The following is an 18,264-nucleotide window of genomic DNA, read 5'->3' on the forward strand; positions in this document are numbered from 1 at the left end:
AAAACAGGACAGCCAATAATGTTTAAGAGAGAATGAGAATAAAGTAATTGCAATAAAGCCAATACATCATCATTACTTGTTAACTTCTAATATAGGCCTAATGGTACTTACTTGAAGTGGTGTCGTTTTAGCAGGGTATGGTTGATAGATACATGTTTGTTCCCCTGTAGAGATGGAAGCTACATAAAGCTACGTTCACATCAAGCACGAATTCGGGACCAGAATCCGGGGATGAGTGTGAATGTAGCCTTAGCATAACACACTGACGCCGAGGTCACTGCGCGTACACGGTAGTGATAGCGACGCCATTTCAAGTGGTTTTTTTCTGTTGGTTTTTATGTTGGTGGTTTTGAAAGTGCATTGTGATCGTTATTAATTTTGTAAGGTGATGAATAAATACAAAACCGTTACGATTACGTCTACAACAGATGAACAGTTATATACACGAGTCAGGGACCAGAATGTGAAGCGCTTAGAGGCCTTGTAAAGGCATGAAGCGCTAATAATATAAGAACGACATATTATTATTATTATTATTATTATTATTATTATTATTATTATTATTATTATTATTATCTGGGGATTAGTGTGAATGTAGCTTTAGCCTAACACACTGACGCCGAGGTCACTGCGCGTACACGGTAGTTATAGCGACGCCATCTCAAGTGGGTTTTTTTTCTGTTGAAACGATACTTATAATTTCGGTTTTTATGTTTAGTGGTTGTAAAAGTGCATTGTGATCGTTATTGTGTAAGGCGCTGAATAAATACAAAACCGTTACGATTACGTCTACAACAGATGAACAATACATGAGTCTGAATTCTTAAAATTTTACCAAATCGGAACTTTTCAGGTTTTATGATGTTCTAATCATTTGTTTTTGAGTGAATATACACACACAGATTACATAGCATAAAATAATAGGTTTTAAAAGTGGACTTTTTGAAATTCGGTGGTCCAGGGGCAAAGGCATGGAGGGGGTTTGTGAGAAAAGTCCCAGGAGGCTCCGACAATTAAGTAGCATTTCGAGGGTCTTATATAATAGATTTCTCAAACACATAATTTGTGAATATTTTATTTAAATTTTCATTAATTTGGGTGTTTTGGAGACCTGAAGAAGTAACGTTATTATGTCCTGTACATCTGCAGGCCTACAGATAAAATTGTTCATATTATAGATCAATCTACAATCACCGGAGACGAATTTCATACCATATTAAAAATCAACGGTTAGATGAGCTGGCAAATATATAAAGTAATGCAATGCATGCTATAGCATTTTGTGATAATTAGAAACGATTTTGTGAAATAATAGGATTTAAAAAGTTGAACTTTTGGAATTTGGGGGTGCCTCCTCTGCACCCCCAATGGGCCTGGAGCATGATTATTGTGATGGAACATATTAACAAATGCTAGGTGATACCAATCTAGCATATTTTATATAGTCCTAATATTTATAAAAATTCAGGATATATTCAGAGTAATTTTAAAGACGTTTTTCAAGTTGCGTCTTAAAAATACAAAAAATATTGTTGCTAGTTCTCTGAACAAGTGTAATTATAGCAATTGGGAGACTTAGTGCTGTATGATGTTTATAGCTTTTAATAATAATGTGATGATGATCATTATGTCTAGATTCCGGCATAATAATGACGATGATAATTATATGATAAGGTTAGTAAATGTTAATGTAGATGCTTTAAATGAAAGCGATTAATAAGAATTACAACATTGATAATGATAACAATAATATTGATAAAAATGCTACTGATAACAATGCTACTGGTGATAACAATACTATTAATGATAATATTATGATGAAGACAATGGTGTTGTAGTATCGAACATAATAAAAGTGATACCGATGTAATGATGACAAACACCACTTAGTACACTATAACTATATTGCTTGGTGTCTATACTATTTAATATAAACGCAAGCATCATTCTCACATAGCACTTAAAATATTTTATATCGTATCGTAATGTATGATGATTTTACAGTATTAATATTATACCTAATGTTTACTGTGAACAGCTATATGTGTATATATAGTACTAAACCCTATTCTAAGACCAGCAGTGCTGAGATGGAATACGCATGGCACCGAACATCAAGAGAGCGGCGTTAGTACAAATCTGGAAATAAGAAATAAAATATGAAAAATAGATTGACTAATATTAGAAACCAACATTAACAAAGGCGAGTTGATTAGTCGATATTTTTTCTCGTCTGAAACACCGTAATCAATTAAGGATAATGGGACAAACTACCATACCTAAACGTCTTTTCTGAAAGAGGGTGTGGTTGTTAAAAACAAGAACATCTACGATGGAATCGAATTAAAGAATGTAGGTAGACCTAACCAGTGTTGTTTCTGCCTAGCCTGAGCAAACTCCGGTTTTCCTTTCACATATCTTCTTTTGAGTACTTCGACATCAAAAAACACTGCAGGATTAATGCGCCCATATTTGTTTGTTTTGGCATTTTGTTTTCAAAGACCACCCTAGGTTAACACACTACAACAAAGAAGGTCGTTTACCGGCCACAGCACAGAAACACTGGTAAATACCTAGACCGAAATGCCTAGGCCCCTGGAAGTCCCCCAGGAGTAGTTTTTTAAATTTTTTTTATTTTTACTTTTACAAATTTAGCAAAAATGGTGTATACAACACCATCTTGTATATTTATCTGACTTGCTGCAGGCGTCACTCTTGCACAACATTATAGTTACTGTTGTACAGGAATTGTTGCACAAACAACCAATGCCGACTGAGCTATCCTGATAAATTATATTTTCCTAACTTTAAAGTTACTGAGTAACCCAATAGTCGTTTTCGGTATATAAAATATTATTATTTTATTATATTATTGTATAGATATGTTTAAATTTGAAAATTTACCAATTGGAATTTAATTTGGAGTCTAAATTGAATTTAATTTGCTACCTGTCAATCTGCAAGTTGAAACAGCACTAGATGGACTTGCTGGTCCAGACACTAAGAGTCCATCAACATCCTTCAAGCAGTTGATGTACACAATGTACTGCTTTCCTGGTCTTAGTTTATTCAACAAAAAATCAGTAGTTTCTGTAGTACCAGCCATTGTGTAGTTACCATTGATTGCGTCCTTGTAGAATATTTCGTACAGTACAACTGGACCAGTTCCGAAGTCTCGACCGAATGTCCAATCAAACCAACTTACAAAGATCTCTCGGCGATTTTTAGAAACCGATAATGTTGGGCCGTATGCAAGATAAGGCAGAGCTGCAAGTAAACAACATATCCTGTATACAGGTATTTCACTTATCAACTATAATGTTTACGACTAACTGTTCGTCGGATATTACATAACTTGAAACCAGACAAAAATGAATTGAAAAGAATTATGATGTGGGAAAAAAAATCTATACGTTTTTCATTTTTCATTTCATTTTAGTAGCATCAGTCGACAGTTTCAGATTTACCTATATGACAATCGTGTCCAGCCCAACCGTCACCACAGACTCCATCTTTGCAGGTACCGTTATCATGGCATGAATTAGCATGTTTACAATGGCAGTGATGGTTACAAAGTGGTCCGAACGTACCATTATTACACGATACATTCCCAATATGTTCTGAAAATAAAATGTTTGCTTTCAAACTTTCTATAAAAGCCACTGTGAAATAGTTCACGTAATAACGGAAATCATAAAAATGTCAAAATATACCTTGGCATTGGGGTCCACCATAGCCTGGGCAGCAAGTCCCAAGGGCACATCCCAAGACTGGGTCACAACTAGATGACGGACAGTTACAGACTTGTTTACAATCTGCACCATAGAAGCCATCTGCACACACTGAAACAAAATTATTCAGACATTGCAGTACTGCATACGTTAGAAGGTAGGCCTTGCTTCTGTACTGCTGCTACTATTACTACTACCACCACTACAACAACCACTACCACTACTATTACCACCACTACTACTCAGCCACCACCGAGAATAAAGTACACATGTTACCTTCTTTGCAGTCAGCTCCTTGAAATCCTGGTAAGCAAGAGCATCCAAGAGGTGTTGCCGGGCAGAATAAGTTTCCTAGGCAACCGTTGTTTTCGTTATTGCAGTTCAGTGAACAATCTTGTCCCCAAGAACCATTTTTACATACTAACAACAAGAGTAAAAATCAAATCCAACAATAAAAATTAATTTTTGAATAAGTCTCCAACAACTCCTTCATAATCTACCAGATATGTCAGGATGTGCAATGCCTCTTTGTTAGAGCTATTGTTGTTATTGCAGTTAATTTTGATATGTTTAAACCTAAGTTGAAGGGTTACTTTATGAATGTTAACGTTAGCCACGTTTTTGTGTGTGTGTGGGTGTGTGTGTGTGTGTGTTTGTGTGTTTCTTTGTGTATTTTCCCTAGAGCAGCACAAAAAATATTAATTTTGGTAATTATTTCAAAGTGTATTATTTCTTAAGTTCTCTTAACGTTTATTTTTTCACATATAATCATTATTGAGACCTAAACTGGAAACACTACCGCGGTACAATAATTGTAATGGAATATACAGATAATACGTAATTTAATAAACTTCTGATATTTACCTACTGAACAGTCAGATCCAGTAAAACCACTTGGACAAATGCATGAAGAAGTTACAGAATCACAAATCCCACCATTGTAACAAACTGGACAGTCTAAATCACAAGCAGGTCCATACTTACTTAACGGGCAATCTGCAAGACATTGCACATAAATATTATAACATACTAATTCAGTAGTAAAACGTCAGATCCTGATGGAGAAGAGTATGTGTCTAAAAACCTCTTAAAATTGCACAAATAGTAAAATTTCAACAAAAACGTAAAACTTAATAATAAAAGATAAAATATATTATCTCCAATAAAAACGAAGAAATTAAAAATATCTCAAGGAAACATTGTACAATTTAAAGAATCCATATGAAATTGATCAAGAAAAAATAGTATTAGGTCTACATCAAATCTCCATAAAAAAAAATACATTTTTTACAGCTCATCCTTCAATTGGTGACCACATTAACTGGAGAACATTTTTTCAAAATACCAAATAACAATCCTCTATTTTTTCAATGAGACATACAAGACCACCCCACATTTTAGGTCAGGTCCCAAAGGTGGTTTTGATTTCGAGCACTTTAATTGTTTTTATTAGTGTGAATCTCTATTCTTGTAATTCAGGCTTAGTAAACCAAGCAGCAAGGAAGTTGCGCACGATGTTAGCTCGTGGTTCATTATGTTTTATGTACTTATTGTTTAAAATTAATTTGTTGTTAAAATCAGGTATATTTATTTGCAAGTTTCAATAGTGCACACGTAAAATATACGTATAATTGTGTTAGTCATTATGCTTTATAATGTATGTCGTGTAGCGTTGTTGGAGCTGTTGAAAATAAATTTGAATCAAATACCTTTAACGTTTAATTGAATAATTGCATGTTTCCCTCGATTTCGTTTCGCCAAAAAAAAACACTCATAAATGCCACTATCTTCAGTTCGCACATGCTCTATGATCACGGTCCCCTTATCCTTCCATTGTTTTATTCCTTCACGACCGTTGTGCCGCCATCTCAGTCCGGTTGTGTTGCCCTCGAGGACGACGACAGACAGGACAACTCTGTCACCAGTTCCTACTACAATTGATCTGCAAGTAGGCCTTGGGTTAGCTGAAATGCACAGTGGTCAATAAAATTCAATAAAAAAATTACTTTAACGAAATATAGAAAATCAAATATATAAAATGTATTAATAATTACAGAAATATTTAATTGTTTTATTACACTTTCTGTAATACACCCTTTGCTTTACTATTGTCCGATAATAGACTTAATACATAGTTAATCACACTTGAATAGTTTGTTAACAATTAAAGCAAACAAATAATGAAAGTATGCTATACCATCTTTGTCTAATACGATTACCGACGACTTGCTCGGTAATGCCCATGTTCCCAGAATTTCAGCTGAGAATGCACCACCTTTGGCCTTAAACGATTCTCCGGGAATCTTGGCGACAAGGGCGTGGTATTTGTACGTAACAATCGTTTCTATCAAAGTATTCCTTGGAAACACCATGGTTGGTAGGACATGTGACCCTGGAAAAGGACTTCCATCAAACCAGGACACAGGACGTCCAGTATTCCCTGCACCAGTATCGCAAGTCCGTCCCAGCTGTATACTCGTAGAGAGGGCGCCCGAATAAACTGCAATCTTCATATCCTCCGATTTATTTTCCATGTCAACAGCTGCAGGTTGTGTCATTAATGTTACTTCAACGCTCCCATCTAAGTAAATGAAGATAGTTGTTATAATTCAAATGTTATTAATAAAATGGCAACATGTAATGCATATAAATCATACAAAGTAATAACTTACAGTTGCAGGCCATGTCATGATATACAGTTGGACTTGGTCTTCCTCCAACAAGTTCTCCAGATATGTTCCTATACGCTCGAATGTATATTTCATACCTTCTGCAAGGATTTATCTGACTAAGAATTAGTTTTGTTTTCAGAGTATATTCTCCTGTTCGTTGTGCTCCAGGGGAGGGTGTTGTATATCGATAGAATAGACGATATCCTGTGACCGTACCTAGGCCATAGTCGTGGTGAACTCTCCAATTGTCCCACTCAATATGGAGACTGTGGAAATTAGACTTTGAAATGCGAGGAGGGTTACGAAGAGCAGGAATTGCTACAATAGAACACAAAGGAAAATTATTATATAAACAAATATATATTATTACTTGTAATATTGTATACAAAATAATTAAATACTATTACATCATCAAGTCTTACTATAATATAATATCAATTTCAAGGCTTCTTGTATGAGACTATGTCTCACCAAATTGGCAGTCATCGCCTCCCCAGCCTTCTTGACAGCCAAGGGGACATGTTCCGTTCTTGTAACATTTATCCTTCAATGAACAGTGACATTTATACTGACATAATGTACCATAAAACCCATCAGGACATGGGGTCGAATCCTTGTATTCTGTAAAACAATAATTAATATTTAGTTAGCACGCTCTCTGCTACTTCTGCTCTATATATTACTAACTTTTAGGCAGATATGATAATAGACTAAGGCTTCAGTAACAGTCTTTAGACTCTACATGTTTCCACAAACTTTTGTGTCTGATGACTTACTAAATGAAAAATGAAAATAAATAAATCTGACAAATACTATGGTTTATTTCCATCCTATTGATTGATTCACGTTCATCGATAGTAATGTCTGTGGCAACAGTAACTGCCTTCACATCTATTAAAATACCTTGGCACTGTGGTCCATGAAAGCCGTTATCACAAGTGATGTTCCAACATCCCTTTGACCTGTCACACGCACCAAACTTGCAATGACACGTGCTTTTACAGTCGGCACCAAACGTCCCATAAGGACACACTTAAAATAATCATGCATTTTTTAAGAACATTATACAAGTTTACAAATATATCAATTACAAACATATTGAAAACGTATTTGTATAAATAGTTCATATAGGCCTACCGTAGTTCCTCGGGTATAGTCCCACCTCGGCTATAGGCCTAATCCCACCCCGACTTTACGCCCACTCCGCGTAAAGACATTTCCCCGGGCAAAGTCCCAGGGTATAATTTAGGTGACAGGCCTGTAGGCAGGATTTTCGATGGGGGGGTGCGTTTTTGCGACCGAAGCTGACCTTAGGATGGGCGACCGCCTAGGGATCCCCGCGGTGAGGGGGGGGGGGGGTGCGAATCCCCGGAAGCTCCGACAAATTAGCATTTTGAGGGCCTTATAAAGGATTTCTCAAACCTATAATTCGTAATATTCTATATAAATTTTCATTTAATAGAAAATAGAGAAATAGAGGGTGGGGTCCAGGGCCGGAAGTAACTTTCACAGACGGATGGTCAATACCACCTCAGCCCCGCCATGGTTGGGGCTGAGGTAAGAAAATGTATGATTATGGCACCTCTAGATGGCCGGAAATGGCAATCTCAAACAAAATTTAATTATGATTTTTTTTATTTTTTCTCCATTTCATTATAATTTAAGGGAGCTCTCCACTCCCCTAATCTGCCACTTCCCCCCCCCTATCTGCCACTTCCTCCCCCCACACCCCACTAATCTGCCACATTCACGTGGATCAATCTGCAATCACTAGAGCTGATACTTTCCAACAGATTACGTAGCACATTATTAAAAATCAACAGTTAGAAGAGCGGGCAAAAAATGTAATGCATAGGCATATAGCATTTCGCGATAATCAGGATTTTAATGAAATAATAGGTTTTAAAAAGTGGACTTTTTGGAATTTGGTGGTCCAGGGGCGGAGACCTGAAGGGGGTTTTAAAAAAATCCCCCAGGAGGCTCCGACAAAGTAGCATTTTTAGCGTCTTATACAATGGATTTCTCAAACAGAATATTCATGAATATTTTATTTAAATTTTCATTAATTTGGGTTTTTTGGGGGCCTAAAGAAGTAACGTTACGTCCTGTACATCTGCAGGCCTACAGATAAGATTGTTCATATTATAGGTCAATATGCAGTCACCGGAGACGATAAATTTCCAACAAATTTCATATCATATTAAAATCAACGGCTGGATGTGCTGGCAAATAGGCCTATATAGGCCCTGTCTCTTATTCCCATCTAGATGTGTATAAGAGACAGGTATCATCCCCCCCCCCAATATTTTGACTATGTATGGGATAAAATGGAGCTTTTACACACTCCAAAAGACTCACAGAAATAATTTGCACTGTCTTATGCGCTTAAAAAGATGAAAATTAGCATAATGTATTAATGTTGATAACAAAATTATTTTATCTGGTACCAATCTAAGCTCTTCTTTCCTTAGATGTTAGATGTGCTTGCAAAGAGAACTTTCGCTGTTTTTTAAAGGAATAAAACTATCTATAAGAACATTGTTTTATAAATATAAATGTTGCAAATAACAACACAATACATTTAAATGCAATTTCAATATTTGTAAATTTGGAATTATAAAAAAACAGTGGCATTTTATTCGTTTCTAAATACTGACATTTTTGTTTTCATACCTTTATGCGGGGTAAAAATGGCTTTTTACAACAATTATTTATGTTTTGTTCGAGGGCCTAATAGAAAGCGATTTGTTTGTTTCATTGTTTGAACTTCGTGAAAGATAATAGGCTTATTAAATTGATATCCGTTTTCAACACTGACGATGATTGATATTTGTATCTGTATTTTGATAGCACATATAATCGTCTTTATAGCGTATAATACTTATTCGGAGAGGGAGTGGATTACCAATTGTGTTGGGCCTTGTTATGTCTTACTGCCGACACTCTCCTGGTTACCTCACCCATTTTACATTTGTTCCTTTCTTAGTATCAAATTGATAATAAATAAATAAATAACTGCCAACAATTCTACCTTCTTTTGAAATGGTGAAAGTCGTAACGTTGGTACTTAGTAATCCGATAGTTGCCCAAGAATAAAACGCACCAATATTCTCAGCGCTGATACTGGCAGGAAGTTGTAGCAACAGTCCTGTGAAGTCATACAGTGGTGTCTGTAACACTACACTTTGTACAGGAAACATGCTGTCATTCGTTTGCAAGACCCCGTTGTCCAGCCAGCCAAGCTCATGTCCGTCTACACCAGTTCCACTATCAACTCGACGTCCGAAATTGATATTGTTAGTTCTGTCCTCGCCGATGGCATAACCTCCTATTTTCAGACTAGATTCGGCGTTATCAAGTTGTATCATTGGGTTATAGTTAAGTAGCACAAAATCCAACCTAGTATCTGGTATTAGTATAGATAAGTGAATGAATAGAAATAAAATCCATGTGTTTCCAAGGTACAATCTACTGTATTACCGTACATAATAATAATAATAATTGGATTTAATTAGATTGGTTGGTATTTTGAAATATGCCAGTGATAGAACACTTAGACTTATTTTAGTGTGGTCCTGATGGTGGTAAATTGTTCAATACACTAGGAGACAATACCTTACTCTATTCCGAAGAGTGTTAGCCCTACTGCGTTTTTTTTTTAACGTGCCAAATCAGAGCGGCTTAACGTCTCATCCGAAAGATGACCCGCTACCCATTTAGCCAACTGACCTAAGCTACTTTTTTTTTTTTTATTAATATTGATATGCATGAGAATAATAAATATACTGATTTATGGATAATATACTATGAAACAATACGTACTTTCTCTTGGTGTTGTAAAATTCACCGTTGGTGATAGAGGGCCTCGTGATGTCACAGCTCCTGTTTTTATCAAACATGATATACCTACGTCGTAATTTCTTCCTGGAGGAAGATTATCTAAACGATATGATGTAGTTTCTACGTCATCAACTAACACTTCTTTGTATCCAAGTTGAGACATGTCGACGTAATGAATAGAATAACCTATAACAGGTCCTCCAATACCCATATCATCATCAAACGACCATTCATCCCATCTAACAATTGGGCTTGTTGAACTTGAGTTGTTTGGTTCTTCAAAAATAATCTGTGGTGGTGCTGTCAACCTCGGTAACTCTATTTTAATATCAAACTATGATGGTAAATGAAGGGTAAAGTCCATAATACTCCTAAAATTCTAGGATTTTTCAAAATTCGAAATGAAAACTATGTTTTATGTACACCAATGTTGTGGTGGTGCGCATGGTGGTAGTAGTGGTGGTGGTAGTAGTGGTGGTGTTAGTGGTAGTAGTGGTGGTATCCGTGGTCGTTGTATTGGTAGTAGTGTGTTAGTAGTATCTTATTTTATTTCATTTATATGGCACTTTTAACAAAGCGCATTACATTTACAATTATCGAGAACCATACAACATCACTTGAATCACATACACAGTGCAAAAAAGATATAATAATCATGTCAAAGAATCAGATCAGCTCTGGACACTCATGAATCAAAGGTTAACTTAACTGTAGATTTTACTACAGCTTTCGGTTGAGTTTTAGTAAAGGTGTTTTACTACAACATTATGTTGAGTTTTAATAAAGGTGATTTATGTATATTAAGGGGCAACACCTTCCAATCAGAGAAAAGATAATGAACTGTTTCCTGCGTTGGTCTTCATGAATGGAACCATAAGCCTATGAGTGTCCAGAGCAGATCCGAGTCCACTTCTACTACACTGGTAATTAACAATTAAATATTGCAAACAAACAGGGGCACATTTTTAGATAAATAATAAGGATGTTATAATGTTCCTGTCTTCTGAACTACCAATACCAAAGTCCAGTTAAGCTGGTGAATTCAGGAAGAAGTACTACTAGGCCTACACTTTGGTACTCAAAAAACCAACGTGCCGCTCGTTTTTGTATTAATTACAGTGACTAAATAAAAATTGTCTTTAGACATTCCTCCAAAACGGAAATTACAATAGTCAGTTACGGCTTATGATTAATAAATGAAACAGCATCAATACAAGTAATTTTATTAATGGATACGGTCTAAATTTCTCATATAAAAAATTACGACTTTCTTAATTTTGACAATTTTTCGTTCATTTTTAAATGTTTGTCAAGAAAAAAAAACCAATACTTTTAACAAATTAAGCCGGAGTGGCCTGTATTCACCAATACCAAAGTTTGATATCAATCTTGGTTTCCTTAAAATCGCTACACTGTCGCTACAGTGTGTTCAGTGCAAATACAATACGGATTAATTTTAATAAAACTTAAAGTTTAACATAGCATAGCAAGATGTTTATACCTATCTGGCAGTAATCTCCTGCCCATCCCACCGAGCACTGATCGTCGGGGCAGCTTCCAGTAGTGAAGCTACATTTTGATGACGTCAAGCAGTGACATTCTGAGGAAGATTAATGTAAAAGACAATGAAAATTTATTTTAATAGCTGACCTGTTAAGACTTGATCTCGCCTAGGGCCAATCCTTAATTGAATTAGGCCTATATGATAAAAATAGAGTGTGCAAATTGGAGTATAATTATATTAAACTTAATTGCAAGTTCCATGCTATTAGAAGTACCAAAAAAAATCATAAGATTTTTAAAATTATCTTGCCCATTTTGAAGTAACATGGAAATTAACAACTTGAAAACAGAAATTAGTGTATTTAAAAAATGTTCATTTTAAAACAAAATTGACAGAAACACTCCAGTCACTAAAAATAGTTTTATTATAATTATTCGGTTTAAAACAGGGTACACATTTTTTTAATTCAATAATTTCTATACTCAAGGTAATAATTTGTGTGTTCCTGCAAAATGAGCAAGTTAACTTCAAAATTAATTTTTTGATTTGTTTTTGTCATTTTCAAGGGGACAATACCTCTTTAACTTTCTTCGAATCGACTTACCGATGTTTTGTCTATTAGGGTGACACTCAACGCTGACGTCGTGGTCATGAGGACAATAAGATGAAAGAAAGTGTTCCCCACAATCACTATACATCGGTTCCCAGCCTGAACACTGTGCAACCTTATAACATGCTGTACTCTGAGATTGGCCATAGCGGGCCCTTGTGTAGCCCGAGGAAGATCCGTATGAAATAACGCCATCAACTAATCCCAACTGTCTACAGATGACTTTCGCCTCTGCACTTGTCCAGGTAGACGTTGTTATTGGCACCCAGCTGTATCCACTCCACAACTCGACACGTCCTTTGTTAGCTGAACTCCCACCAGCGAGCCGAAAGGTTGACGTTGTGATGTCTGATAATTAGATCATGATTAGATCAACTGGTGTATTAGACTTACAAGTACAGTAGTAAATAATGTTGAGTACGGCTTAAGTAACTGAAGTATATTACTTAAAAGATTCAGTGGAAAGAGGAATGTATTGAGTGTTTCACGTAAACCATAGCATATTTAACAAACAAATATAATAATCTAAAAAATAATTCAGGATCACATTAAAGTCTTATTTAAAATATTGACATTGTATTTTTTAGCTAAATTTCAACTCAGCGCAATACATTTTACTAATTTGGTCTAGTGTTATAAATAGAGATAAACTCTTGTGTACTATAATTATGCTAATTTTAGGACTATGGATAGGCGAGTGTAAAAAAGCTGCTCCAACCGGAATATATATTCCTTCATACACTTCATTGCAATAAGCATACAAACTTAGTATTTTATTTATTGTTTAGAGCCTTTCTAATGAAATTGATTTTAATATTCATGATTTTATAAATCCTAACTCTAGGTATAATGATTCAGTAGTGTTTAAACATAAGTTTGCTAGAACTAATTCGTTTAAGTAGGCCTATTCTCTTTTTATAAATTTTTTCGTTTATGAGAACGAATTCCAACTGAAGTCAGAGACATAATTTTAATTTTATTCTTCTGTTCGTGAAATTTGAATTGTGCAATTATTTGCTTTAATTAATTTTTATATAAAATTTTAAAATCTTGTAATTAACCATTTTAAATTTGAAAATATTTGAACATAAATAATTTGTATTTTTATTATTGTATTTCTGCTAGTTTGATTATGTGCAGTATTTGAGAGCCACTCTGAAATTGTTTTACTCTCTTGGAAATCCCCAGGGTACTGTTTATTTTACAGCTAGAGCTTTCATTTTGTCTCCCTGTGTTTCTCTTTGTGTACAGTAGTTGGTTTACCTGAAAATTGAATAAATAAAATAAACATACACAATAAGTATAATACTGCAATTATATAGCGCCTAGAGGATAACAGGTCGCACAAGGCGCTTTGAACTACGATACTATCAGCTATTCCCCGCCGGACACCATCCCGGTATTTCCGAGTCAGTTTCGGGGCCATAAGGAAAGATTGACTAAACTGTATTTTAGTAGTTCTATCTCCAGTTTTCAGGGTTTACGATTTAGCAAAAAAAAGTCCATTCCAGTTCATGAACATGTGAATATATTAAAAAGTAAATTTTCTTGTTTTGGTCACTGATGGTGGTTTTCGCATGGCATTAATAATCAATTTTTTTTTATGTCTGATCACCATTTATTATTATTAAATCACCGTCAATGAGTAATAAATGAAAACCATCTTACTCGAGCAAGTGACTACAGCGTAATGACAATTATAATAACTGTGATGACCGTAACTTCTTGAACACTGCGAAAGATGCGTTTCTGTACTCTGGCAACTAATATAGTAGTTGTCAAAGTAGCGATTGCTGTGTACAGTTTCGTCGTTGCTCAGTGTTACAGGTGCGTTGTCTGGAAATCCAAGCTGTCTGCACACAACCCTAGCTTCATCTATATTCCAATAGCGATGGCACACATAATACCATTTACTGTACCTCCAGACTTTTAAAGTGCCATTGCCAATGCCTGTACCGCCGATCAGTTTTACAGAATAGTCACCTAAAAGTCAATTGATATAGATTTTAATGTTTTATATGTACTGGGCCCTCTGGGAGAACAGTAAATTCTGAAGAGGTAACCCAGTATAAAGAATAAATAAATAAATAGTATGCCAATAATTTTGGTGTTTTTTTTTTGTTTACAAGGCAGTCGAATTGAATACTAAAGAAAGAAAATGCATTTTTGGATTATTGAAATCACGAGAGAGCGAGAGAGAGTAGGCCTACGTGCATTAAGCATGGTTTACACTTTTACATTATCAATAACTTGGCGTTTTGTTGGTGCATTCATTTGTAAATTCACGATTTCAGTCGATAATGTCTTACCATGTGGTAGTAACTGCCGTATGCTAGTTATATACTAGTTACATGCTCTTGTTTAGGCTGCGCTTTAAAAAATTTGAATTATGGTATTTGTTTCTTTAAATGCAAAAAAAAAAATTGTAATCCCTACAATTATTATTTAGCTGTCATCGGTTTACCGGGTAGAGAAACAAAGTTTTGCGAGCTAGTCCACGCTTCGAGCGCTTTCAGTACAGTATAAAGCGCTATGTAAAGTAAACTACATTATTGTGACATTGGGTATTTACACTCCTAGTTCTCAACCCCCGGCCCGAATCCAGAATCAAATCGCGAGTTTCAAAATGTGACTGCAAGAAATCAGAATTTAAACTAATAAAAAATGTAAAACTCACTTTGAGATAAAGCAACGTCAATTGCTAGAAATAAGAATAAAAATGCTGTACACCAAGTAGATTGCATGATGAGGCGGTTGATCGAGCTTCTTTAGTGTTTTGTAAGAACATCTTACTTTCACAAGCATTAAATATCTTCATGAACATGACTGACGATTTGAATACAATGCAATAGCCATTAACATATCGTTTATCCTAGATTTTGCATGAAGTTGATGATAATTATCAGACCAAATAATCATAATGTCTTCTTTATGTCAACATAACTGCACTTGATATATCCTGTCGCGTGGTGTGAATTGTTGCCCAAATTTGGTTCAAGGTGGAAGAAATATTGATATAATTAGGGATACTGAGGTTCGAATGGATATATCTAAATGCTATAACATACTAATTATAACATTTACTAATGATAGTGATAATAATAGTAATACCAACAACAATAATAATAAAATGATAAATGATAAATAATTAATTTCAAAAATTTCGCACTTTTATTACTATTATTAAAAAATCTACTTTTTCAGATTATGAAACATTGACACGCTGAAGAATCGAAGCTGTGATTTTAAACGCTGAATATAGGCTATAGGCAATAGAAATATCCTGGGCACATAAGGATAACAGTTGGTTTTCAACTGAGTTGTTAACCCAGGTTAAACAAGAAATAAATAAAAAATAAAAATATATTTTTATTGAAGCACATAATATTATATCTCTGCTTCCAAAAATGCTTCATCAGCTCTTTTACTCTTTATTATTTTGCGTGAAGACGGGCCTCCTAGTGCTGAGGTGTTCTTGGACTTTAAACTGTAAAGATAGTTTGTCTTGACCACATCACGGGTTTAAACCATAGAGCAAAGAAACAGTTTTTTGCTCTATGGTTAAACTTTCAGAACAACTGAATTCCAGGGAAATCCTAGAATTGCATTGAGGCCCTGCAAAACGGCTAATAGCCTGAGGCCCCTCGATGCTACCAGGTCAATCCGTTGATAAGAAGCATTTGAGCGGATATCTATAACCCAGTACCGTACTATTTAAGAACACACTTGAAGTGGTTAATGCTAGAGGCCACAACAGCGTCTTCGGGCAAAGAATTCCATGAAGTAAATATTCTTCTAGAGAATGAGTATTATGACACAAATTTGTTCTACAATAGTGCCTAGACTTGAGTGGATGACCGCGAGCTCTATCATGGTTGGAAATGAGTTTAAAGAAATTATGATTATGGCACCTTTAAATGGCCGTAAATTGTGCTCTCAGATTTTATATTTGAATACAACTTTTTTTAAGTTGAGGGGGAGGAGGGGGTGCCTGGCTGGGCCCCCTATTGAATCCGCTACTGTTCTACAAAACTAAGTCAGTGCCATGTGGAAACATCGATTGATAAAATGTGTTTTATATTCGGTAAATTATATAATGACTAGCATGAAAATAAACGAAACGTCATAAATTTTCTTACATTATCATGGAATACATTTTTATATATTATATAGGCCTAATTTACAGACAGAAACAATTTGAAAATACCGCCATAAAGGACGCCATCTATTTTTCATTCTAGCGTTTCATTTTGTTAGTTTCCAATACAATTCTTATAGAAATAACGAGCTAGTCCTTGAAATACAATGAAAAAAAATGCTAAATTCAATTTCAGACATTTTCGTCATTTTATATTTTTTGTTGTGAAATATGGCTAGAAATTACGCAAATATATCATTATTTATTTACTGCAAATTGTATGTTTTTGAAATGATTTTTAGTATGATGTACTCTCAATCATTATATAAATGTAAATACACAATTATCTTAACGGAAAACTATCGCCCAACATTTTAGATCCAGTCTGAAACGCAAACACAACCTTCTTATTTCAAGTTACCTTCTACACCATTATCCAACTATTGTCAACGAAAAATCAACTCTATGGTCAAACATTATTGTTCTTAAATTAATGTTAAACCTGCTTTTAAATCATAAATCATCATGTAAAAGACTATGTCCCAACTTGCGGGGGGTGTAACTCTGTATATTGATGAGACCAATATAAATTTAGAAACACTGGCAAAGGAGCACTTAGTTCCGGACAAGTCATCACACAGTTTTGAAGATCTTCAAAACTATGTTAAATGGAAAACACATCTAATTCAGACTGCTTCACCATTCTTGATTCCGCACGCAATAACTATCAACTTAAACTAAAGGACTTGGTGAAATCTGAACAAACAAATAACTCATTATTGTTTTTATATTTAACATGAGCTCTGTCAGCAAGACGACTTTCCTTATCGGACAATAAAGGTTATTTGAATTTTTATTTGTGTATTACACTCTAATTGTAATTCTTATGACTTACCATGGTATTCATGACCTTTTATATGTATGACTTACCTTAGTATTTGCTTGTTAGTCATACCATGGAGGTATAAAAATATTATACCTCCATGGTCATACATCTGACCATAGCATAGCGTTATTGCCTGATGATGACGTGTTGACACGTCGAAACATGTTTATTAGTTTCGTGTATTTTATTAGATGCATTACTGCATTTGTATTAGCAAAATATTCCATTTTAAACAATAAAATCTTTGGTTATACCTTGCTAAAAATTATTATTTTTTAGTGCGTGTCTAGTTACTGTGAAATAGCTTCTACAATAATATACATATATATATATATCTGTCTCTTATACACATCTAGATGTGTATAAGAGACAGTATATTATGTTTGTGCAATAAATTTCAGGCACTAATCATATTATTAGGCCGAGCACTCACTACATCATATGATGGTTGTACGACCTTTGCACAACGAATGTCAATGGCAGTCTGAACACATCGTCATTAAAAATGATCAATTGTGTGCGTGCCGTGGCGTGTTATCCATGGAATCGCGTTGGCCAACAACCGTCGGCCAACAACCGTCGGCCACATTGATTGCCCCGTTTTAGAGGTCAAGGTGCCAAGCCTATCATGTTTCATAATTTGATATCACCATATCATACGTATTATAGAAGAGATTTGAAAATTCCAAATGTCCAAACAATAAAATTTACAAAAATATGTTGACCACATACCTGTACAGAATGAAATAAACAAAAGTTATAGTACTTCACTTTGCAGAGTTTCAGGAAGTTCAAACAACCTTTGAAAATAAAAACAATGGGAATAAATTATTTTACTTGATAATATTTTGGCAACTTATCCAGAAGTTAGATGTGTATAAGA

General features: G+C 34.9%; 1 protein-coding gene across 1 annotated transcript; it reads right to left on the minus strand.

Moving 5' to 3' along the window:
* Positions 1–6: 6 nt before the first annotated feature.
* On the minus strand, positions 7–15,144 carry LOC117101906. Its single transcript, XM_033242021.1, has 17 exons — positions 15,035–15,144; positions 14,026–14,340; positions 12,352–12,705; positions 11,745–11,843; positions 10,226–10,561; positions 9,435–9,809; positions 7,307–7,435; positions 6,875–7,024; positions 6,404–6,721; positions 5,929–6,312; positions 5,441–5,695; positions 4,596–4,727; positions 4,008–4,151; positions 3,714–3,842; positions 3,468–3,620; positions 2,950–3,267; positions 7–2,139 (listed from the first exon to the last, which is right to left on the minus strand). The coding sequence occupies exons 1-17, from the start codon at positions 15,099–15,101 to the stop codon at positions 2,129–2,131; spliced, it is 3,669 nt and encodes a 1,222-aa protein (XP_033097912.1). The 5' UTR covers positions 15,102–15,144; the 3' UTR covers positions 7–2,128.
* Positions 15,145–18,264: the final 3,120 nt, after the last annotated feature.

Source organism: Anneissia japonica, unplaced genomic scaffold, assembly GCF_011630105.1.
Source record: "Anneissia japonica isolate Jap-2015-1 unplaced genomic scaffold, ASM1163010v1 scaffold4988_len2956909_cov206, whole genome shotgun sequence".
Classification (NCBI taxonomy): Eukaryota; Metazoa; Echinodermata; class Crinoidea; order Comatulida; family Comatulidae; genus Anneissia; species Anneissia japonica.

Bases quoted from the DNA above. Each gene is read 5' to 3' on its own strand.
- LOC117101906 (XM_033242021.1), bottom strand. From the start codon at position 15,101: ATGCAATCTACTTGGTGTACAGCATTTTTATTCTTATTTCTAGCAATT. The intron at 14,341-15,034 runs GTGAGTTTTACA...ATTGACTTTTAG, and splicing joins TGACGTTGCTTTATCTCAAA to GTGACTATTCTGTAAAACTG. The intron at 6,722-6,874 runs GTGAGACATAGT...GTTCTATTGTAG, and splicing joins AGGCGATGACTGCCAATTTG to CAATTCCTGCTCTTCGTAAC.